At 42.6% G+C, this 23,995-nt stretch overlaps 1 protein-coding gene across 2 annotated transcripts in view; it reads right to left on the bottom strand.

The window, feature by feature from the left end:
- Positions 1-6,659: 6,659 nt before the first annotated feature.
- The window catches only part of paip2b (poly(A) binding protein interacting protein 2B), an 89,317-nt gene continuing 71,981 nt past the window's right edge, over positions 6,660-23,995 (bottom strand). Inside the window, exons 3-4 of one of the 2 annotated variants that reach the window (XM_033035770.1) lie at positions 17,727-17,900; positions 6,660-12,502 (exon numbers count right to left, since the gene is read on the bottom strand). In XM_033035770.1, coding sequence (XP_032891661.1) covers positions 12,446-12,502; positions 17,727-17,900 — 231 coding nt within the window. In that variant the 3' untranslated portion in view covers positions 6,660-12,445. The remainder of the gene's footprint in view (positions 12,503-17,726; positions 17,901-23,995) is intronic. The other variant, XM_033035774.1, reaches the window with a different exon arrangement.

Raw genomic sequence — 23,995 nt, 5'->3', positions numbered from 1 at the left:
GCGGTGCTGGCTCGAAGGGCCAAATGGCCTACTCCTGCACATATTGTCTATTGTCGAACTACTATCTACCTCATTGGTGACCCTCGGACTATCTTTGACCGGACTTTACTGGCTTTACCTTGCGCTAAACGTTATTCCCTTATCATGTATCTGTACACTGTAAATGGCTCGATAGTAATCATGTATTGTCTCTCTGCTGACTGGATAGCACGCAACAAAAAGCTTTTCACTGTACCACGGTACACGTAACAATAAACTAAACTAAACTGAAACTGAACTGACCTCATTCTTCACCATGGGGATATCAAGGTCAGTTCACGAGGTTCTTGGGGTGGAGAGGGGTGATAGCGGTATAAAGGTTTAGTTTATTGTCACGTGTACCTCTGTTATCAGGCTTCTGAACGGTCCTTCCATAAGCTAGGGCACTGTCCGATTCACCTCTACCCATTGCGGACATTGGACTTTGTCTGTGGAACTGATGCGCTACAATGCTGAGAACTATATTCTGCACTGTGTATCTTCCCCCTTTGCTCCACCTGTGTACTGGAGTTGACCTGATTGTATTAATGTAAGGTATACTTGATCTGAAGAGGGACACAAAAAGCTGGAGTAACTCAGCGGGACAGACAGGCATCTCTGGAGAGAAGGAACGGGTGACGTTTCGGATCAAGACCCTTCCTCAGACTGCCTGTTCTTCATCTGATCTGTGGGATAGCATGCAAAACACAGCTTTTCGCTGTACCTCGGTACATGTAACAATAATTAACCCAAAACTGAACTCCAGAATGTCAAGGAGTCAAGTGAGTTTATTGTCATGTGTCCCTGATAGGACATGAAATTCTTGCTGCTCAGCACAACAGAACATAGTAGGCATTGACTACAAAACAGATCAGTGTGTCCATATGCCATTATATACGTAAATACACATAGTATAATAAATTGATGAAGTGCAAAATAACAGATAATGGCTATTAATGTCAGAGTTTTGTCCGGGCCAAGTTTAATAGCCTGATGGCTGTGGGGAAGCAGCTATTCCTGAACCTGGTCGTTGTAGTCTTCAGGCTCCTGTACCTTCTACCTGAAGGTAGCAGGGAGATGAGTGTGTGGCCAGGATGGTGTGGGTCTTTGATGATACTGCCAGCCTTTTTGAGGCAGCGACTGCGATAAATCCCCTCAATGGAAGGAAGGTCAGAGCCAATGATGGACTGGGCAGTGTTTACTACTTTTTGTAGTCTTTTCCTCTCCAGGGCGCTCAAGTTGCCGAACCAAGCCACGATGCAACCGGTCAGCATGCTCTGTTTTTAATCAACGTTGTCTCAAAACACTCGTCTCTGCGACCGCGTGGGGTTTCTCTGGGTGCTCTGGTTTCAGTGCAGGTTTGTAGGTTCACTGCCTTTGGTAAATTGTCCCTAGAGTGCAGGAGAGAACTAAGTGTAACTAGTGATCGCTGGTCTGTGATTAATAGTCAGCGTGGACCCAGTGGGCCGAAGGGCCTGTTTCCACGGAGTTTCACTAAACTAAACATGGTCACTCCATCCATATAAGATGTTCAGAGCCAAGCTAGGGTGAGTGTTCCACAGTCTGCAATTGCCAGCACTGTTTAGGGTTAGTTGAGTTCCGAGATACAGCATGGAAACAGGCCCTTCGGCCCACCGAGTCCTTGCCGACCAACGATCACCTGTTCACTCTAGTCCCACTTTATCGCCCACTCCTCACTCTATAGGGCCATTTGAATTACAAACCCGCACGTCTTTGGGATGTGAGAGGAAACCGGAGCACCCGGAGGGAACCCACGAGGTCACAGGGAGAACGCGCAAACTCCACACAGACAGGGCGGCACAGCGGTAGAGTGACCTGTGTGGGTTTACTCCGGGTACAGTGGGCCGAAGGGCCTGTTTCCGTGCTGTATCTCTAAACCAAACAAAACAAAATAAACTCGACTAGAAAATGTTACAACCCATTACAACTGGAAAGATGAAGGTGTTAATATACTGGAGGATCTTGGGATCCAAGTCCATTGGCTCCCTGAAAGTGGCAACACCTATTAATATTGGTGTATCGATTTCATGTACTTTAGACTTATGAAATACAGAATAGAAACAGGCCCTTTGGCCCGCCGAGTCCGTGCCGACCAGCGATCATCCCGTACACTAGCACTATCCTACACACACTAGGGACAATTTCCAATTTACAAATTCCTTACAAACCTGCACGTCTTTGGAGTGTGGGAGGAAACCGGAGCACCCGGGGAAAACCCATGCAGATCACAGGTAGAGCGTACAAACTCCGTACAGACAGCACCCGTAGTCAGGACCGAACCCGGGTCTCTGGCGCTGTGAGGCAGCGACTCTACCGCTGCGCCACTGTCTACTTGTATTGTGGATTATTATTGTCCACATTCCATCAAGTTTAACACAGTGGGCGACACGGTGGCGCAGCGGTAGAGTGGGTTTTCTCTACAGATCTGCAGTTAATCGGCTTGGTATAAATGTAAATTGTCCCTAGTGTGTGTGTGTTAAGTGTGCGGGCATCGCTGGTCGGTGTGGTGGGCCAAAGGGCCTGTTTCCACGATGTATCTCTAAACTAATCTAAAGTGAAACCCAACTAGCCTTTAATATGATGGTCTCTGTGATTACAGGCGGAGTTGTAATCGGCTGGCGAGGTTAAACAATATGATTTCTACGGAGTAGGTTGCCAGGTGTACAAGATGGGAGAAGAGAACACGCGATGTGCTGCCTCACCCCCCCCCCCCCCCCCCAACACCACAAGATCCTCCACATCGTCCGTTTGCACCACATCCAAAGCTGACATGTAACCACTCCACCGTCTTGCCCAGAATCTGAGACTTGTAACCTCAACAATGCTGTTTACATTTGCAGAACTCTTAAATCCACTGTCTGCTGTAACTGAAGCAAAAATAAGGAGAATCAAGCATGATTTTTCTTCAAAACACCTGAGTTGGGGTTGGGAGGGAGAGATAGATCAGCCATGATTGAATGGCAGAGTAGACTCGATGGGCCGAATGGTCTGATTCTGCTCCTTTTCAATTATGAAACCTATGAGTCACGCCAGCAAGTTGTGCTTAAAACTTTATTTTGGATAAGGGCGTTAAGGAATATGGAACAGGGTTGTAATGCTGAGGCTCTATAAGGCGCTGGTCAGGCCGCCTATGGAATATTGTGAGCAGTTTTGAGCTCCATGTCTGCGGAAGGATGTGCTGGCTCTGGAGAGGGTCCAGAGATGGAGAGAGAGAGATGGGAGTGATATTTTTAAAGCAGTGATAGATTCTTAATTAGTATGTGTGTTACAGGTTATGGGGAGAAGGAAGGAGAATGGGGTTTACATGATTGAATGGCACAGTAGACCTGATGGGCCAAATGGCCTAATTCTGCTCCTATCACTTATGACCTTGTGGTCCAAAATGGGTTTCAACAAATGGTCAAGGAATTTCTAAACACTAGAAACTCCACTCACGTAGTCGAGATCTCTGCTGCAATCCTGAATCAAAGGTGGCTCCAAAGAGGATCTTTTCCACTAGTGGGAGAGTCTAGGACTACAGGTCATGTCCCTACAATTAAAGGACGTTCTTTTAGGAAGGAGATGAGAAATTTATTTAGTCAGTAACATTAGCACATTTGCAGATGACACAAAGCTGGGTGAATCTGGTTGGTTGGTAAATCTGTGGAATTCTTTGCACAGAAGGCTATAGAGACCAAGTCAGTAGATAGATTTTTGATTAGTTCGGATATCAGAGGTCATGGGGGGAAGGCAGGAGAATGGGGTTAAGAGGGAGAGGTAGATCAGCCATGATTGAATGATGGAGACTTGAGAGGCCGAATGGCCTAATTCTCCTCCTATCACTTATGACCCAATGAATAGATGGGGTGAATGCACAGAGCATTTTACCCAGGGTAGGGGAAATCATGTCAAGAATCAAGAATGTTTTATTGTCATATGCCCCAGATAGAACAATGGAATTCTTACTTGCAGAACCAGAGGACAAAGGTTTGTGAGAGGAGTGAGATTTAATACGAACCTAAGGGGCAATTTCTTCCCTCAGAAGGCGGTGGATATATGGAACGATCTGCCATAAGAGGTTGTGGAAGCAGGTGCTTTTAACAGAATTTGGATAGGTATATACAGTGGCTTGCAAAAGTATTCATACCCCTTGAACTTTTCCACATTTTGTCACGTTACAACCACAAACGTAAATGTATTTTATTGGGATTTTATGTGATAGATCAACACAAAGTGGCGCATAATTGTGAAGTGGAAGGAAAATGATACATGGTTTTCAAATTAAAAAAAATAAAAAACTGAAAAGTGTGGCGTGCAAAAGTATTCAGCCCCCTTTACTCTGATACCCCTAAATAAAATCCAGTGCAACCAATTGCTTTCAGAAGTCACCTAATTAGTAAATAGAGTCCACTTGTGTGTAATCTAATCTCAGTATAAATACAGCTGTTCTGTGAAGGCGTCAGGGGTTTGTTAGAGAACATTAGTGAACAAACAGCATCATGAAGCCCAAGGAACACGCCAGACAGGTCAGGGATAAAGTTGTGGAGAAGTTTAAAGCAGGGTTAGGTTATAAAAAAAATATCCCAAGCTTTGAACATCTCACGGAGCACTATTCAATCCATCATCCGAAAATGGAAAGAGTATGGCACAACTGTAAACCTACCAAGACATGGCCGTCCACCTAAACTGACAGGCCGGGCAAGGAGAGCATTGATCAGAGAAGCAGCCAAGAGGCCCATGGTAACTCTGGAGGAGCTGCAGAGATCCACAGCTCAGGTGGGAGAATCTGTCCACAGGACAACTATTAGTCGTGCACTCCACAAATCGGACCTTTATGGAAGAGTGGCAAGAAGAAAGCCATTGTTGAAAAAAAGCCATAATCCCGTTTGCAGTTTGCCACAAGCCATGTGGGGGACACAGCAAACATGTGGAGGAAGGTGCTCTGGTCAGATGAGACCAAAATTGAAGTTTTTGGCCTAAATGCAAAACGCTATGTGTGGCAGAAAACTAACACTGCACATCACCCTGAACACACCATCCCCACTGTGAAACATGGTGGTGGCAGCATCATGCTGTGGGGATGCTTTTCTTCAGCAGGGACAGGGAAGCTGGTCAGAGTTGATGGGAAGATGGATGGAGCCAAATACAGGGCAATCTTGGAAGAAAACCTGTTAGAGTCTGCAAAAGACTTGACTGGGGCGGAGGTTCACCTTCCAGCAGGACAACGACCCTAAACATACAGCCAGAGCTACAATGGAATGGTTTAGATCAAAGCATATTCATGTGTTAGAATGGCCCAGTCAAAGTCCAGACCTAAATCCAATTGAGAATCTCTGGCAAGACTTGAAAATTGCTGTTCACAGACGCTCTCCATCCAATCTGACTGACCTTGAGCTGTTTTGCAAAGAAGAATGGGCAAAAATTTCAGTCTCTAGATGTGCAAAGCTGGTAGAGACATACCCCAAAAGACTTGCAGCTGTAATTGCAGCGAAAGGTGGTTCTACAAAGTATTGACTCAGGGGGGCTGAATACTTTTGCACGCCACACTTTTCAGTTTTTTATTTGTAAAAAAATTTGAAAACCATGTATCATTTTCCTTCCACTTCACAATTATGCGCTACTTTGTGTTGGTCTATCACATAAAATCCCAATAAAACACATTTACGTTTGTGGTTGTAACGTGACAAAATGTGGAAAAGTTCAAGGGGTATGAATACTTTTGCAAGCCACTGTAGATTCCGCTGCCAGGCACGCAACAAAAGCTTTTCACTGTACACATGACAATAAATTAAACTCAAGATAGGAAAGGTTTAGAGGTGTATATGGGTCAAACGAGGGGAAATGAGACTCGCTTAGATAAGGCATGTGTAGGAAGGAACGGCAGGTCCTTCTTCAGACTGAGGCAGGGGAGAGGGAGACAAAGATAAGGAAATGTAAAGTGTCGGCATGAACGAGTTGGGCAGAAGTCTGTTTCCAGGCTGTTGACTCTATTGGGAAACACAGAAGTGTGCAAATAAACAATGATACAAATACAATAAACAAACTGCACCCCCTCCACATACACCTGGATCTCCTGCCATCAGGCAAGAGATATCGCAGCATCAAAGCCCGGACTACAAGACTGCTAAACAGCTTCCCACCACAGGCTGTGAGGCTGATAAACAGTCACTCTGTACTCACAGTCACCTGATTCTGAGGCTAGGCACGGACACTTTAATAACTGGCACTGGCCACTCAAATCAGTTGCCCCGGACATTTTTAGGATTGGTTTTACTGTATTTTAACGTTGTTGTTTTACCTGCTTTTAACTATTTATACTGTTCCATCAGGGACTGGATTGTTTTTAGTGTTATTATGTGTGAAATGTTTTAAATTTCATGTGCGATGCTCCGGTATTCCCTGGGAAACGTCTTTTCATTTTGCACTGTACAACTGTTGCTTGCAAGATGACAATAAAGGTTGATTGATTGATTGATTGATTGATAAGCTGATGTGCAAAGCCTATGTGGATATAAATACTGATAAAAGGCAATTCGATCTTGTTGCTCCACCAAACATTTGTTTAAATTAAAATTTATGATGGTTTTATTTCTCTAAAATTCCCTTTCCAGAAACAGCTCAAGAAAAAGACTAAACAAAACTGTAAATTACAAAGTTTATTCCACACTTGTGTCAGATAATTAACAATAAACAAAGGCGATACATCCGCAAACACATTCGGATAATACCCTCGTCTCGACAAAATGCTGAGAACTCAATTTTTAATACAGAAATGGTATTAATACAGAAATGTACTGGCAACTGTGGTTTAAACAGACTTTACCGCAGGAGTGACCCAACCCATTATTTACCAGCCAGCAAAACAGCAACAGTGATACTGTGTAACTGAAATTCATGGGCCAAGTATACACAGCGGCAATTTAGAGGCTATTTGGGGCAGGGACGAAGGTTATTTCTTGCTAAAATAGATCCTAGATAAATCCCATTGAAGTGGGGTTCAAGGGGAGGGGGGAGGGTGGAGAGTTGAGTTACAAGGTCCTGCAGTTCACCATGTGAAAATCAGTTATGGAGTGGCATTGGTAGATGCCCAGGAGACAGGAGTAATGACCTGAACTCCACTTGAACGTGTGTTGGCCGCAGCCAACGGAATTACGGTCCAACCCACCAAACGGCGTCTAAATTTGTAATCGGCCAAAATGGTTTGTAACGGGCAATGAGTTTGATGATTTTGAGCTTCAGCACAAGCAAAACGAGATTTGTAAGCAAACGAATCAGGATACTGCCCTGCCCTCTTATGCATAGTGTCGGTGCTAGATCTTTGAAAAAAAAACAGCCAATGAGCGAAGTAAATCAGACACAATATGTTCCTATGTTCAACTGAGGTTTTTTTTTAAAACTTAAATATTTTGGTTTCATAAGCTTAACGTACTGCTTAACAGGCTATTTCAATCCCCCCCCCCCCCCCCCCCCTATTGACGTAATATTTTCACAAGAGAAAAAAACTTGCACTTCTTTAGCGTCTTTCACAACCCCATGACTTTCCAAATTGCTAGAAAGCATTTTTTTAATGCATGTTTTCTGCTGTAATGTCAGAAACGATTTCCACATGCAGAGGTTTTCTAAATGTGGTCCTCAGGCATTGAATGAATGAAAAGCAAAATACCCCCTCATACCCCCCCCCTCCTTTAAATATCTTAGTACTAAGTACCCACTGACCCAAGCAAATAGGTTTCAAAGGTTAATTTATGAACTAAACTAACAGAAAATGGGAAGGGTCCACAATTCCAGCACCAGTGCCAATTCCTCCAGTTAAAAAGCAAATTTTGAAATGTGAGGCCAAAGGTACAGAGTCCCAGTCCTTTTAGACCATCTACACTAGTCCAGCAGTCTTGTGCTCAAGTTTCCTTCTTTGTTATATCCCTGTATGAAGGTATGAATGAGAAATGCTGAATTATTGCATGCACATCCTGAACACGTGGAACAGCCAGAATACTGGAGGAGTGTAGAACAGCTGCTATCAACCGTTTTTGTTCCTGCAAAAACTGGCATTCGTAATCTTAGGGTGACAACATCAACTCTCTGTCATATGCCGACCTGGTGTTCTAAAGCACCCGCTCACCCTCCGCTCTCGATACTAGGCAGTAAATAAGTCAATAGTAAAGTATGCATGGAATAGGAGAAAGGAAAGGTGTTATCCATAAAATAGGTTACCGTGAAGTTGCTATGCCTGATTAAAAGCTTTGATAACTTTCAACATGAATTTTAAAATGCCTTGACCGAAAGACAAAAAAAAATTCCCGTTTTACCTCCAATTTTTCCAAAGTACAAGGCCAATTGCAGAATAAGACAGGACGTTCCAGGACTGGAGAGCTTGTTTGTTTACTTGTGGTTTCGAAACATCAGCACAAAAGGAAGAGGGTAAAAACTCACGATTACAATATAGCATGAGTTTAACAATTCTTACAAGGTTCTGGTTGGTACAATCAAGTTAAAAACTCAGTGAAGGTGATACGAGGTACAGAACTGAATTTTCTTGGGCAGTTATCTTATTGCTCCAAAGATGCTGGCAGATATATAGCAATATATACTTCCATCAGATTTAATATATTCAAAAATACTGCATATAGTTAGTTTGCACGGGCATTAACAATATTCATGGATGACTGCTGGAAATATTTGTAAAATATTTTAAAATGGTTACCAAATCTAAACATTATAATTGAACCTAATTTTATTGAAAGATACCTACATTCCCATCTGATGATTACTAGTTAGAATTACACCAGGGTAAATCTAAATTTGAGATAAATATTAATAGGCAGTTTTCCAGTTATACTCAAGACTAACCAGGCTGAGCCTTTTAAGAGAAAGGATGGTTGCTGCTTTAAACAGGTTACCTGCACCCCATTCTTTTGGATGGCTTTGATTTAAGCAGCCGTAACTCCCATATTCACCGAAATTCAAGCATTAGCTGAATTATTACCCTCTGAAAATGTATGATTATGACAAAACATTGGAGGCATCTACAACAGGGCACGCTTCAGCAACAATCACTATTCTCCCTTTTGGCAGATGGATAAGTTGAATAAAATAATAAGAATTGATGAAAACAGGTACACGTCATTGCCAACTAAAATCAACTGCTCCAAAAAAACGACCACATTTAAATCAAGGTTAGCTTTTAAAAGGACAAAATAATAAAGGACAGGGTGGATGTTTCAACTGAGGAAGATTGCCATGCCATACATTCCTCTCCTAAGCAACCTGCCATGTCATTCAAATTGTAATCTTCAATTCATTCTCAAATATTGTTCTGTTGGTATCAGCTACACTTAATTCAAATATGACCCATAAAAGATAACCAACCAAATAAAAAAATAACAACCACACTGCCGGAGTCATTAAAGAAAAACTGAACACAACAAGCTTCAGATATGAAGGCTTCTATCAAGACCAGACAAGATAAGAAACCAGATGGCATCTTGATAAGATGTCTTCCTTTGTCCAAGGGTGCCAAGTGAGGTAGTAACACTGCTACTCCTGCTGTAGAGATATGTTCATTTGGCAATCACCAATAACCAAATTCAGGGCCTCTGGGCAATGCCTTTATTCACTGGGCCACAGCAGAGACCAAAATTAATTTTTTAACCCAATCATATAGCTGCCAACCATCCAGATTGATAGGAATGACGTCCAGAAAATAAAGGTTGTAAAGTTGTGTGTGCTGCAATGGGTTTCTGGAAACCCCTCCCGCAGCACAAAAGTCACAAATATTCAGCATTAATAAGCAATTTCCCTCAGTCGGGCCATAAAGTTTGAGGAACTGCATTTCACCCTGCCTTAGATTAGCGGTGAGTGCTGTAGGCATGAGAGTTTGCTGAGGTTATAATTATAAATGACCAATGCCTAAAATAGAACTGGCATGAGTGTTTCTACAAGTACAATGAACTCTAGAATATGAACATTAAAGAACAGGCCTTGATTGGCAGGACTGCAAGGGGAAAACGTTTAAAATATCATGTCACAGGGAGACAAATATAATTTCCACCTTAAAGGGCCATAATGACTCAAAATGCTACCATAACCATCCACCCAGTTTGTAGAAATAACATACTTTTGGATAAAGTGTTTCAGCAAAGGTTTTGTGTGCAGAAGACATTGCTGATGTTAAAGATAGCACTGAAGCGCGGTTCAATCTGGAAGTCACATGGATTATGTCACAACCTGGTATGCTGTATAACAACATAATTTGAAGATTCCTCGTTTATTAAAGCGCTCTACTGAAACTTCAACCTTTGCTGTAAATCCAGAACCAGGGTGAGTGGGTGAAGGGAATGAATAAAGGACCGCATGCATCACGCAAATTGCCAAACCATTTCTTGTGGCAACTGCACCCAAGATATCTGAGTGTTTCTTATCACTAAGCAACTGCAGGAACAAGAACTGATAACAGTTGGTGTGGCAGGAAACTGACATTATAAAGAATAATGGCTTAAAAATGGGATATAATATCGACCGACATAAGGCTTGGGAAGAAATTCTGCACCTTCAAATTTGAAAATCAAAGGAAAGAGTTAGCAAAAATGAGGTCTGATCCACAAGAAAATCGCTGCCCATTTCATTGAAAACTTAATACCATAGAACCCAATTTCATTTAGCACAGAAAAAAAGTCATAACCAAAGCACGAAGCTTGCCCATCATTCCACACGTGGAATTTTCACAAAGGAAAATGGACAATTAGGCTTTGAAATTTCCCACACCCCACCATAATTAAATCTGTCCTGTGCAGGATCATCAGGGATTTTGAATTAATTTAATTTCATAAAAGCTTCTAAGTGTAAGCTATATTCCATTCCCTCCCACCAAAACACAATGTGTAACAAAAATATTGGCATCTCTACTTAAATTAGAGTACCTGCAAACCACCTTTATACTATCAGGTCTAGAACATGCACATCTCCACTACAATAAAGAATATATTCATGATCTTTTTAAAAACCTTTCAACCCTTAAACTTGCTAACTTCTCACTGACATAAGCTGAAGAGTGGCCAAGTACCTTATTGTTTTTCTTTAAAATAAAACTCTATTTTCCAGTAAATTTTCCTTTTGCACCCACTTGCATTAACACCAAATGACAAAAAGAAATGCAGCTCTTGAAAGGAGCACCATCATCTTCCCAGGGACAGAGTGAAAGAGACAACGAGAGCAAGGGAACAAGCGAGAGAGAGAGAGAGAGAGAGAGGGAGAGAGGGAGGGAGGGACGGGGAGAGAGAGAGAGAGAGAGAGAGAGAAAGAGGAAGAGAGAGAGGGAGAAAACGAGAAAGACTGGAACGGCAGTGCCATGTTCACCATCAAGGTAGACACAAACAATGACCCATTGGAGAAATTTGTAATGAACTGGATCACTATGCTTGCTGGTTAAAAATGCTCTTTGTTGAGCATTTGTGCACTCTTTACCAATGAGCAACCTTTTGTCCTGATTCCCACCCAAACAGCCCCAAACCCAATATACAATTTTCAAAAGTGCAACCCAATTTTCTTTTTTACATATTTGAAGGATTTCCCCCCACAGCCCCATTCCAGATAAACAAAATTCCTTTTTTTTTTAAAAAACCACTTTGGACTGCACTTCAAAAATAATGCCCCAAGAAAGATACGCATAGTTTCTAAATAAAATATCACAATATGTATTGTAACACATTTAGCCGCTAGAGCATTCCCTTTACTGCTAGTATTATTTTAGGATAATCTTGCAGACAATAAAACTAACTACCGGCAATGGTAGCGGTAATACTGTTCTTTTTTTTATATCCATCCCACAACCCCCCCACCCCACCTTTATAAGGCTCTTGTAATTTAGAAGAAAGGGACATTTATAATCAGGCAGTAAGAGACCCAGAGCAGTGCAAGTTGGGTTCCAGCAGTTTGTAGTTATTCTTAGAGAATATATATTTTTTGGCAAAGTGCTTTTGTTGTTATGCTGACACCAATTCTTAACTTATTTAAAAAAAAGGGGAGGCACTGTCACTTTAAACCCATCTTTCAAGACATGCAAAAGGTCTCTAAACTGAACAAGACTCTGGCAATTTGTTTCGTTCTCCTCCCGTCAAACCACGAGAACCAGTTGTTTTAAAGTAGCAGACTCATTGTGATACGTGGCAAATAGAATACTGTACACCAGCCGAACCCTTGCACATATCAGAAATTGTGAAAGGACCAAGTTATTTCTGCAATGAAGCTTAAAAAAAAAAAGAGCATTCGATCTAAACAAGTTTCGGCATGGGGAAAGGGAGAGGGTGGGTAATCCAATAGCATCTATAACCAATTGGCCATCCTAAAAAGTGACTCGCTTCACAGTGTTCAGAAATTGTATTTTTTTTTTTGCTTCCTCCAGAAGAGGGCAGCCTACAAGACTCTCAAAATTTCAGTACTTCACTCCAGGAACAAATTCCTTGGCGTCAGGATTCAGAGTACTTTTACTCTAGAGGGAAGAAAGAGGAAACAATTAGATTTTGTTTGGGTTAGTCAAACACAAAGTATTATTTTTTTTTAAACTGCACAAACGGTTGACAACAACATCCTGAATGGGAAGGAAGTGATTCTTGCTTTCACTCAATGGCGTGGATATATCAAAAGCAAAACAAAAACAAGAATTTGGTCTCTTTAAAAAAAAAATGCTGGAGTAACTCAGTGGGACAGGCAACATCTCTGGAACTCACCAGAAACATCACCTATCCATGTTCTCCAAAGATGCTTGATCAGCTGAGTTACATCCAGCCATGTTTTTTTTTGCAAACCAACATCTGCAGTTCATTGTGACTACAAGATTTAGTCTCTGTTACATTGGGGGGATATGCCAGGATTGATTCACAGACGAGGTGATTGTCAAACGAGCAGAATTGTCCCCCCCCCCCCCCCCCCCCCCCCACACCCCCCTCACAGGAGTTCAGAGGTACTTCAGTCTTCCCAGATTAAACCAAGGCCTTTCCATTAGAACAAATAACAGAACAGTGCAAGAAAAGGTTCTTTGGCCCACAATGCCAGTGCTGAACACGATGCCATGACCAACTCTCATTTTGCTGGCGACTGATGCAAGTATCTAAGATTGTGAGGAATAGACAGAGTAGATATTGTCTATTGTCTATAGATAGTCACAATATTGTTCAGATGGTAAGCGCATAAAAGGTGAGTTTTAAAGGAGATCTGAGGTGCACCGATTTTTTTTTTAAACAGAGAGCGTGATTGATATCTGGAATGCCATGTATGGGTCAAGCGTTCTTGCGTGTTTTAGGTGCCTAGAACTGGATGGTGAATGTTAGAAATAGGAAACTATTGCTACAATTGCACGGGACATTGGAGAGGCCACACCTGGAATACTTGAATTTTGTCTCCTATATTTAAGAAAAAGATATACTGGCATTGGAGACAATCCAAAAGAGATTCACCAGGTTAATTCAAGGGATAACATAGAAACATAGAAAATAGGTACATGAGTAGGCCATTTGGCCCTTCAAGCTGGCACTGCCATTCATTATGATCATGCCTGATCATCCACAATCAGTAACCCTTCTCCCCATATCCCTTGATTCCATTAGCCCCTAGAGCTCGATTTAACTCTCTTTTAAGTTCATCCAGTGAATTGGCCTCTACTGCCTTCTGTGGCAGAGAATTCCACAAATTCACAACTCTCTGGGTGAAAAAGTGTTTTCTCATCTCAGTTTTAAATGGCCTCCCCTTTATTTTTAGACTGTGGCCCCTGATCCCCCAACATTGGGAAATGTTTTCCTATATCTAGCTTGTCCAGCCCTTTTATGTTTCTATAAGATCTCCTCTCATCCTTCTAAATTCCAGTAAATACAAACCCAGTCTTTCCAATCTTTCCTCATATGACAGTCCCGCCATCCCGGGATTAACCTCGTGAACCTACGTTGCACTGCCTCAATAGCAAAGATGTCCTTCCTCAAATTAGGAGACCAAAACTGCACACAATACTCCAGATGTGGTCTCACCAGGGCCCTGTACAACTGCAGAAGGACCTCTTTACTCCTACACTCAAATCCTCTCGTTATGGAGGCTTTCTTCACTGCCTGCTTCACCTGCATGTTTACTTTCAGTGACTGGTGTACAAGGACACCCATGTCTCGTTGCACTTCTCTTTTTCCTAATCTGACACCATTGAGATAATAATCTCCTTGTTCTTGGCGTCAAAGTGGGTAACCTCACATTTATCTACATTATACTGCATCTGCCCACTCACTCAACCTGTCCAAGTCACCCTGCAACCTCCTAGCATCCACTTTGCAGTTCACGCTCCCACCCAGCTGTGTATCATCTGCAAATTTGCTAGTGTTACTTTTAATCCCATCATCTAAATCATTAATATATATTGTAAATAGTTGCGGCCCCAGCACCGAGCCTTGCAGCACTCCACTCGCAACTGCCTGCCATTCTGACAGGGCCCCGTTTATTCCTACTCTTTGTTTCCTGTCTGCCAAGCAATTCTCTATCCATGTCAATACCCTACCCCCAATACCATGTGCTCTAATTTTGCTCACTAATCTTCTGTGTGAAACCTTATCAAAGGCTTTCTGAAAGTCCAGATACACTACTTCCAATGGCTCTCCTTCATCCATTTTACTTGTCACATTTCTCCTTCATAAATCCATGCTGATATGGACCAATTCTTTCGCTGCTATCCAAATGCGCCATTATTACTTCTTTAATAATTGACTCCAGCATCTTCTCCACCACCGATGTCAGCCTAACTGGTCTATAATGCCCCGTTTTCTCTCTTGCTCCTTTCTTGAAAAGTGGGATAACATTAACTACCCTCCAATCCACAGGAACTGATCCTGAATCTATTGAACATTGGAAAATGATCACCTATGAGTGCACAATTTCTAGAGCCACCTCCTTGAGTACCCTGAGATGCAGACCATCAGAAATATGCCCTATCTTAATTCAGCTAAGAAGAATGAGCGGTGACGCTATTGATTAGTCGGGTGTCAGAGGTTTTGGGGAGAAGGCAGTAGAATGCGGTTAGGAGGGAGAGATAGATCAGCCATGGTTGAATTGCGGAGTAGACTTGATGGGTGTAATGGCCTAATTCTGTTCCTGTTACTTATGATCTAATGTGATCTCATTAAAGATCCTGAGGGGGCAGGACAGGGTAGATGGGTGTTTCCGTAAATACAGCACTCAGTAGTGAAACTGCAGATCTCCAAACTTCCAGGTTATTTTCCTGTTTTTTATGTAATAATCTCATTGTTTCATATCCTGTGTTTTAAGTAGGATAGATCATGGTGTATAGCCAAAAATAATGAGATGTGGCAAATAAATCTGTTTTTACAAAGAAAAATATCAGATATGTCTGTGTTTTCTTGCCTTTTTTGTGACATTTTTCAAGCAGGATTTCATCAAATCCTTTAGGCTAATTTATACCAAAAAAATCACATTGATTTTGCAATTAAATAACTCTTTATAAGCCAAATTCTAATTATGTTTATGATTTTTATCATTTATCACCTGATTTGATGGTTTTCTGATGCCTAATGTTTTTGCAGCAAAACGTGAGAGTCACGTGTGAAATGTGTGAATTAAAAGCAGCGGAACTGTTTTTATGAAGAAGGGTCTCGATCCGAAACATCGCCTATTCCTCTTCTCCATAGATGCTGCCTCACCCGCTGAGTTTCTCCAGTTTTTTTGTCCACCGTTTAATTTTCTTAAACGTTTTTATATTTATTGTTTCATTTTAATTGTTTATATTTTGTGTTTAAGCTTTCCATTGAAATACTTAATAATGAATAGAACTTAAAATCCTGACGTAAAAATCTAGTCTGCTCACCTATTTTATCGATGTCTAATTCTGTTGTCCCTCCCGTTTTCTGACTTCGTCAATGCTATAATGGTTTTTGCACTCGTCACGATTTTAAAAAAAAATTCAAGCAACGTGATTGTGATGACCCTGACCTGGACTACTGGCCTCGTGGTGGGTTACATGCCGACATTTTGCAAGGGGGATTAGAAATCAGTATGAGAGACAGTAACCAAGTGGTCACGTTGTGGGCACTCTGAGCTCTGAAGAAAGCTGTGTTCACTTTTTTTTTTGCTTGGAATTATTGGTTAGTAAAAATCTTTTTGCACTTTTTCATTCTTTTGCAGTTGTACAGAGCCCTGGCGAGACCACACCTGGAGTATTGTGTGCAGTTTTGGTCCCCCAATTTGAGGAATGACATTCTTGCTATTGAGGGAGTGCAGCGTAGGTTTACAAGGTTAATTCCCGGGATGGCGGGACTGTCATATGCTGAGAGAATTGAGAAGCTGGGCTTCTACACTCTGGAGTTTAGAAGGATGAGAGGGTATCCCATTGAAACATATAAGATTGTTAAGGGCTTGTACACGCTAGAGGCAGGAAACATGTTCCCGATGTTGGGGGAGACCAGAACCAGGGGCCACAGTTTAAGAATAAGGAGTAAGCCATTTAGAACGGAGACGAGGAAACATTTTTTCTCAGAGAGTGGTGTGTCTGTGGAATTCTCTGCCTCAGAGGGCGCTGGAGGTGGGTTCTCTGGATGCTTTCAAGAGAGAGCTAGATAGGGCTCTTAAAAATAGCGGTCAGGGGATATGGGGAGGAGGCAGGAACGGGGTACTGATTGGGGATGATCAGTCATGATCACATTGAATGGCTCGAAGGGCCAAATGGCCTACTCATACGCCTATTGTTTATTTTCTCGTAAATGGTGCTTTTAGTTCCTATAGAAATGTTTAAATTCCATTAAATGTTCATTGTTTGTTGCTATGTTGTAAAATGTGTGCACTGTGGCAAAGGGAATCGAAAGTGATAACGCCATGTCTCGTTGAAAGTATGCTCCTGTCTACACAGATGCTTTTGGTTCGGGTAAATTGAGTAAATTAACTATAAATTACTATATTCTTTCTCATTTATGTATATTTAAAAAATAATAATTATTATTTGTGTTTTTGTTTTTCCCCCTCAAATTTTGAAAGCATTAAATACTGGTCAAATGTTGGTCGATTTTTATCACAAATTAGTGCAAAAGGATCATAGGTAGGCCCATATTTAATGCTGTGATATTTAATTATAATTTAATAACTTTCAAATTTGGCCACCCATGTCACATATTGGTACCCTTATTTATAGAAACACCCAGATATCAAGATGTTTTAATAAGTGGGCAGGTCAAGGGCCAAATGGCCTAATTCTGCTCCTATGTCTTATGGAACGAGGTTGAGTTTGGTGGCCAATTTCTTTCCATAGAGAGTGATTAATCTTTGTAATTCCCTATCGCAGAATGTGGAGGCTAGATAATTAGAGGTATTTAATGAGGTGGAAGATAAACTTTTGAAAGAAAGATTGTGGAATTGAAAGCAATGTGGAACTGGCAGAGAAAAGAAGTTGAGAAGATCAGTGATGATAATAATGAATGGTAGGGAACAAGGTGGATTGCTCCTGTTTTCTTGTGCTCTATAAAACATTAACTTGGTCACAACTATAGTGTTGAATGTGAAGACCTGGAAGAGGTCTGAAGAGTTTGTATTGGAACAATGCTTGGGATGAGGAAATGTTATTGCATGGAAATGTCGAAGGTGGGATTGTTTTTTAAGAGCAGAGAAAATTGAGTCGAAATTTGATGCAAGATAATATGGTACACTAAGTGGGAACAATATCGCTCTTTGCCATTTACCACAAGGTCCTCTGTCTTGCTGCTGTCGTTTATGGATAGTCCATTCATTTGTTGTTGCATCTGGTTGATGCCTGGCAAATCCCGCTCTGGAATGAACCATTCCTGGTCCTCTTCATCCAGCATCTCCTGAAAACAACGCTCCAAGAATTCTTCCTCCCATAATTCCTCTTCTACCTGTGTACCAAAAACAAAAACATCATTAAATACACATGCTAGCTCATTCAACGATTGAATCTGAATGTTGTGCTATGGTGCCATTAGGTAGGGCTATTTGTTCTGGCCATTTTAATCAGATATCGTTCAATGTTGAAGTCATAAAATATGAAAATGTGCTGGCGAGAAGTAATGGTGTGTAGAATAGAACCTTAGTGGAGTACCTAAGGAGTTAGTGGTGGACTTTAGGAAATAAAAAAGGAACACCCCTGTCCCCAGTCTCCAGCAATGGTGTGGATGTGTAGTTTACCAAGGAGTACAAATGTAGTGTACCTGGACAGTGAACTTGACTGGTCCAGGAACGCTGAGGCCCTGTACAAGAAGGGACAGAGCCGGCTGTACTTTTTGAGAAGGCTCCACTCATTCAATGTCTGCAGCAAGATGCTACAGATGTTCTACCAATAAGTGAGTTCGGTATTCCGACTGCGCATGCTCAGGTCAAAGGTCACTATGCATAAACAACCCTGGTAAACAGTGGAGCAGTGAAGCAGTGGACCTTCATTGCTTCTGTTTTTTCTAGCTTTGATTCTTCTAAGTAAGAAAATATTGCTTTCAAACTATGAAATAGTAATATTTATTGTTTCTTTGTTAAAAGCTGAGATTATTTTGTCGTTTTTATTGCTTTATGATGCTTTGGTGAGTGAGCAAGATCGTGCTTGTCCGTGGTTGGTGTTGACCCCGGGTCTGTTGAGTTGCTGCTGGGTCGTCCCTGTCCCCATCCAGGGTGTCTCGTCCCTGTCCGGGAGTGGCCGGAGGTGTTAAATTAAAATTAAAATTAAATTTCTTTATTTATATAGGACATTTTTAGTCAACTTGCATTGACCCCAAAGTGCTTCACATAATTACATCCACACACACAGGCAAAGGTGGGTGAAGTGTCTTGCCCAAGGACACACACAGGCAAAGGTGGGTGAAGTGTCTTGCCCAAGGACACAACGACAGTATGCACTCCAAGCGGGATTCGAACCAGCTACCTTCCGGTTGCCAGCCGAACACTTAGCCCATTGTGCCATCTGTTGGACCGGGCCAAGCTGCTGCAGCGCTTTGTGTGTATCCCCGTTGATGGCTGGTGTCTGGCTTTCGCCGGCGCCGTGGGGGGGGGGGGGGGGGGTTGGCTGGCGGTCCCCGTCCCGTCCCGTCGGGGAGTGGGGTTGGGCTGGAGTTTGTGCTTCTTCTCCGCTCTGGCTTTGAGCCTGGGGCCGCTGGTGTCGTCGGTCACAGCCAGAGCGGAGAAGAAGTGGCAACACCAGCTCAATTTCCGCCGGGCCAAGGACACCAGCGGCCCCAGGCCCACAGCCAACTCGGAAAAGAAGCGCCAACTCCAGCCCAACCCCGCTCCCCAGGGACCACCAGCCACTCCCCCCCCCCCCCCCCCCCCTTCCTGGCACCAGTGAAAGCCGGACACCAGCCATCAATGGGGATACACACAAAGCGCTGCAACAACTCGGTCTCCTCTGGCCGCCCCACAGGAACGAGACGCCCTGGAGGGGACGGGGACAGCCCAACAGCAACCTTAGACCTATCAAAGTCTTCAGGAGTCAAAGCAACAAAGCAGTTTTTCAAAGCTAAATAATGGTCAATTCTTGAGTAGCCAAGTAAATCACCCGATCTGAATCCAATTGAGCATGCCTTTTATATGTGAAGAGAAAACTGAAGGGGACTAGCCTCCAAAACAAGCATAAGCTAAAGATGGCTGCAATACAGGCCCGGCAGAGCATCACCAGAGAAGACACCCAGCAACTGGTGATGTCCATGAATCACAGACTTCAAGCAGTCATTGCATGCAAAGGATATGCAACAAATTACTAAACATGACTATTTCTATTTATACGGTGGCGCAGCGGTAGAGTTGCTGCCTCACAGCGAATGCAGTGCCTGAGACCCTGGTTTGATCCTGACTACAGGTGCTGTCTGTACGGAGTTTGTATGTTCTCCTCATGACCTGCGTGGGTTTTCTCCAAGATCTTCAGTTTCTTCCCACACTCCAAAGACGTACAGTTTTGAAGGTTAATTGGCTTGGTAAATGTAAATTGTCCATAGTGGGTGTAGGATGGTGTTAATGAGCGGGGATCGCTGGTCGGCACGGACCCGGTGGGCCTAAGGGCTTGTTTCCGCGCTGTATCTCTAAAAAAAACATGACATTGCTGTGTCCCGAACATTATGGTGCCCTGAAATGGGGGGGGGACTATGAAAAACTGCTGTAATTTCTACATGGTGAAACCAAAATGTATAAAAAAGCCCTTTATTAAAATCTGACAATGTGCACTTTAACCACAGGTGAGTTTTTCTATTACAAATCTCAAATTGTGGAGTACAGAGGCAAATAAATAAATGATGGGTCTTTGTCCCAAACATTATGGAGGGCACTGTATAATAAGACCTATCCATGGTATCCAATGATAAGAGATAGATAGAAACAGTTTAAATAAAAATCTTTAAAAATTAATAAATTTCAAAGCACTCCAGTTCACGTAAATGAATTAAAAAAGAATACGCTTGTTTCAGTTAAAATTTTAATGAAGGTCAGAGGCCTATACTAAATGTATTCTGTCTCCTACCAGCTTAGTAAGACTATGAACCACTGCTGGATTCAGTGTTGAGTTCAGCATAGGGGCATCATATGGCTCACTATCTGACCTCCAGCACATTCCATGTAGCAGCATTTAGGCACTGAAGGTTAGAACATGCTGGCGTGCATCCTGCAGCTAACCCACTGATTCTCGACCATACCAATGGGTAAAGATTAGAGCGATCCACGCAATTCGGTATGCCAGAGGATTCTCGTGAACTTCTGCAGGTGCACAGTAGAGAGCATATTGACTGGTTGCATCATGGCCTGGTTCGGCAACTTGAAAGTCCAGGAGCGGAAAAGACTGCAAAAGGTTGTGACCACTGCCCAGACCATCACCGGCTCTGACCTCCCCACCATCGAAGGGATTTATCGGAGTCGCTGCTTCAAAAAGGCAGCTAACATCATCAAAGACCCACACAATCCTGGCCACACACTCATTTCACCATTGTCATCGGGAAGAAGGCACAGGGCCTGAAAATTGTAACATCCAGGTTCAGGAACAGCTTCTTCCCTTCAGTCACCAGGCTATTGAACATGAGAACAAATAAGCTCTGAATTACGACAGACTATTATTATTATTGCACCATAATTGTTTGCTTATTGAGTATGTGTGTATATACACACTGAACTTTTTTTTCCTCTCGTTTATGTGCTATGTTTACATATTCTGCTGTGCTGCGGCGAGTAAGAATTTAATTGATCTATCTGGGACATATAACAATAAAACACCCTTGACTAGTCGTGGGAATATCACTAAGTGCAGGACAGGGCTTCCTCACCCCTTCACCCCAATGCTACAGACCTTCCAACCTCAGAATATGGGAATCAGTAGCAGGGGCAGCAGGTATTGCCATTTCCCAGCTGTGCTAGACAAGGTGGTGCCGGGCGACCCTCTTGGGCCGCTACCTGCGCTCCTTGTGGTGAGGACGAGGTCTCTCTGGGTTCTCAGTCACAGGACTCCAGGATTTTGACTCAGCGTCCAGGCAAAATGGGGGTAAAACCCTAACTTTGTTATAGTGGAATTTGGCAAAGACAGATACTCCTAACTTCCCCCATGTCTGTTACTGTTTCTTTATTATCCAGAGGTACTAATGAAGCTATCCGTTTATTCTTAACTCTTTTGTCTTATTCCCAACTTCCATCCTTTTATTCCCATCCTTTATCTTTGCAATGTGCATGGCTAGATTGGATTTGAGTATAGATTTTTTTTGACTGGATAGCATGTAAACTAAAATTCTTCACTGTATCTCTGTACTCAAGGCAAAGACAAAGAACTTAATGGGCTTGATTAGAACCAGATTTGAAGTGAGAAAAGGTTATCGTCATACAGCATGGAAACAGGCCATTTGTCCCAATTTGCCCCACCTACACTAGAGCCATCTGCCTGCGTTTGTCCTATATCCCTCTAAACATTTCCTATCCAAGTACCTATCCATGTCCTGCCTCAACTACCTCCTTTGACACAAAAGTTGGAGTAACTCAGCGGGAGAGGCAGCATCTCTGGAGAGAAGGAATGGGTGACGTTTCGGCTCGAGACCCTTCTTCAGAGTGAAAGTCACAGGAAAGGGAAACGAGATATAGACAATTATGTAGAGAGATATAGAACAAGTAATGAACAACAAGCTGGTGCGACTTGGGGGGGGGGGGGGGATAGTGAGAGGGAATGATGGGGTTACTTTAAGTTAGATAAATCAAACATATCTGAGGAAAGCTAGAGAATAAATAAAGGTCAGATCAGGTAGGTTCAGGCGGCCTGAGCGAAGATGTTCAGCTAAACAATCGCCAAATGGACTCTTACACTTCAGTGAGAACAAACGTAGACCGGACGATCGTTTCACAGGATGTCTAAAATTGAATACAATACTCCTAATGTGGGCTCAACAATGTCTTGTAAAACTGTAAGATAACATCTCAACTTCTATACTCAGTTCCCTGACTGATGAAGATCAATGTGCTGAAAGCCTATGGCATCACTTCAATGCACTATGTACCTGCACTGCTCTATCCCTCTGCTCTACAACACTCCACAGAGCCCTGCCATTCACTGTGAAGGTCCTGCTCTGGTATGACTTCCCAAAACTTCTACATTTGCATTAAATCTATTAACCATTCCTCAGCCCACTTGCACAGCTGATCAAGACCCTGTTGTAATTTTTGATAACCATTTTCATTATCTATAATACCACTGCAAACTTACTAATCATATATAATAGATTCTCATACATTCAAACATCCAGGTTTGGATGGCTATGGACCAAGCGCAGGCAGGTGGAACTAGTGTAGATGGGACATGTTGGCTGATGTGGACAAGTTGGGCCGAAGGGCCTGTTTCAACACTGTATCACTCTAGGACTTGTACGAATCGTTGATATAAACCACAAACGGCAATGGTTCCACAATCACAATCACAATAATACTTTATTAGCCGAGTATGTTTTGCACAATATATGAGGAATTTCAGTTGCCAAATCAGTCATACAAATAAAAGCAACAGAACACACAAAACACACTTTAACATAAACATCCATCACAGTGACTCCTCCACATTCCTCACTATGATGGTAGACAAAAAAAAGTTCAGATCTTTTCCCTTATTTGCTCTCCTGCGGTCGGGGTCCTCGAGCCCAGCGTTAACGGGACGGGACGGAAGGAGATATCACAGCTGCCCCGCGCCGGCGATCAAACTCCGCGACGGGGCTGTTCGAACCTCTGCGTTGTTGGAGCTCCCGACATTCACTGTCCTTCCCGAGACTGCGAGCTCTTGGTGTTAAAATTCCACAGGTCCCAGGCAAGGGATCGGCTCCGATGTCAAGTCCACGCCCCGCGGTGGGGCTCAAGGTCAGTCCGAGGAGACCTCCAGCTCCATCGATGGTAGGCCGCAAAGCGACCCGGAAAATAATAGCATCTCCGGCAAGGTAAGAAACTGAAAAAAAGTTTCCCCCGACCCCCACATAAAATAAACTGAAGAACATTTACACAAACTTTTAACACACACTAAAAATAAATAAAGACAAAAAAACAGACTGTTGACGGGGCTGCCAATCGTGCGGCGCCGATTCCTGAGGTCACAGGTATCTAGTCTGAAAAATAACCTTCCACCATCATCTGTGGGAAATAACTGCAGATGCTGGTTTAAATCAAAGATAGACACAAAATGCTGGAGTAACTCAGTGGGTCAGACAGCATCTCTGGAGCGAAGGAATGGGTGATGTTTCAGGTCGAGACTCTACTTCAGACTTATCTGATCTGATTCAGACTTCAGTCTGAAGAAGGGTGTCGAGTCGAAATGTTCACCATCATCCTCTTCTTACTTCCATTAAGCCAATTTTCTATCCAGTCCGCTAGCTCTCCCTGGATCCCATGCGATCAAACTTTCCAGAGCAGTCTACCTTGCTGAAGTCTATATAGACTACGGCTTTGCCCACATCTTCAAAATAATCTGATTTCTAAGCAAAGATATCCCATGAACAAAACCATGCTAGCT

The sequence above is a fragment of the Amblyraja radiata genome, chromosome 1 (assembly GCF_010909765.2).
Source record: "Amblyraja radiata isolate CabotCenter1 chromosome 1, sAmbRad1.1.pri, whole genome shotgun sequence".
NCBI lineage: Eukaryota > Metazoa > Chordata > Chondrichthyes > Rajiformes > Rajidae > Amblyraja > Amblyraja radiata.
Note: the sequence above shows the minus strand (reverse complement) of the source record. Positions and strands in the feature narration are given on the sequence as shown.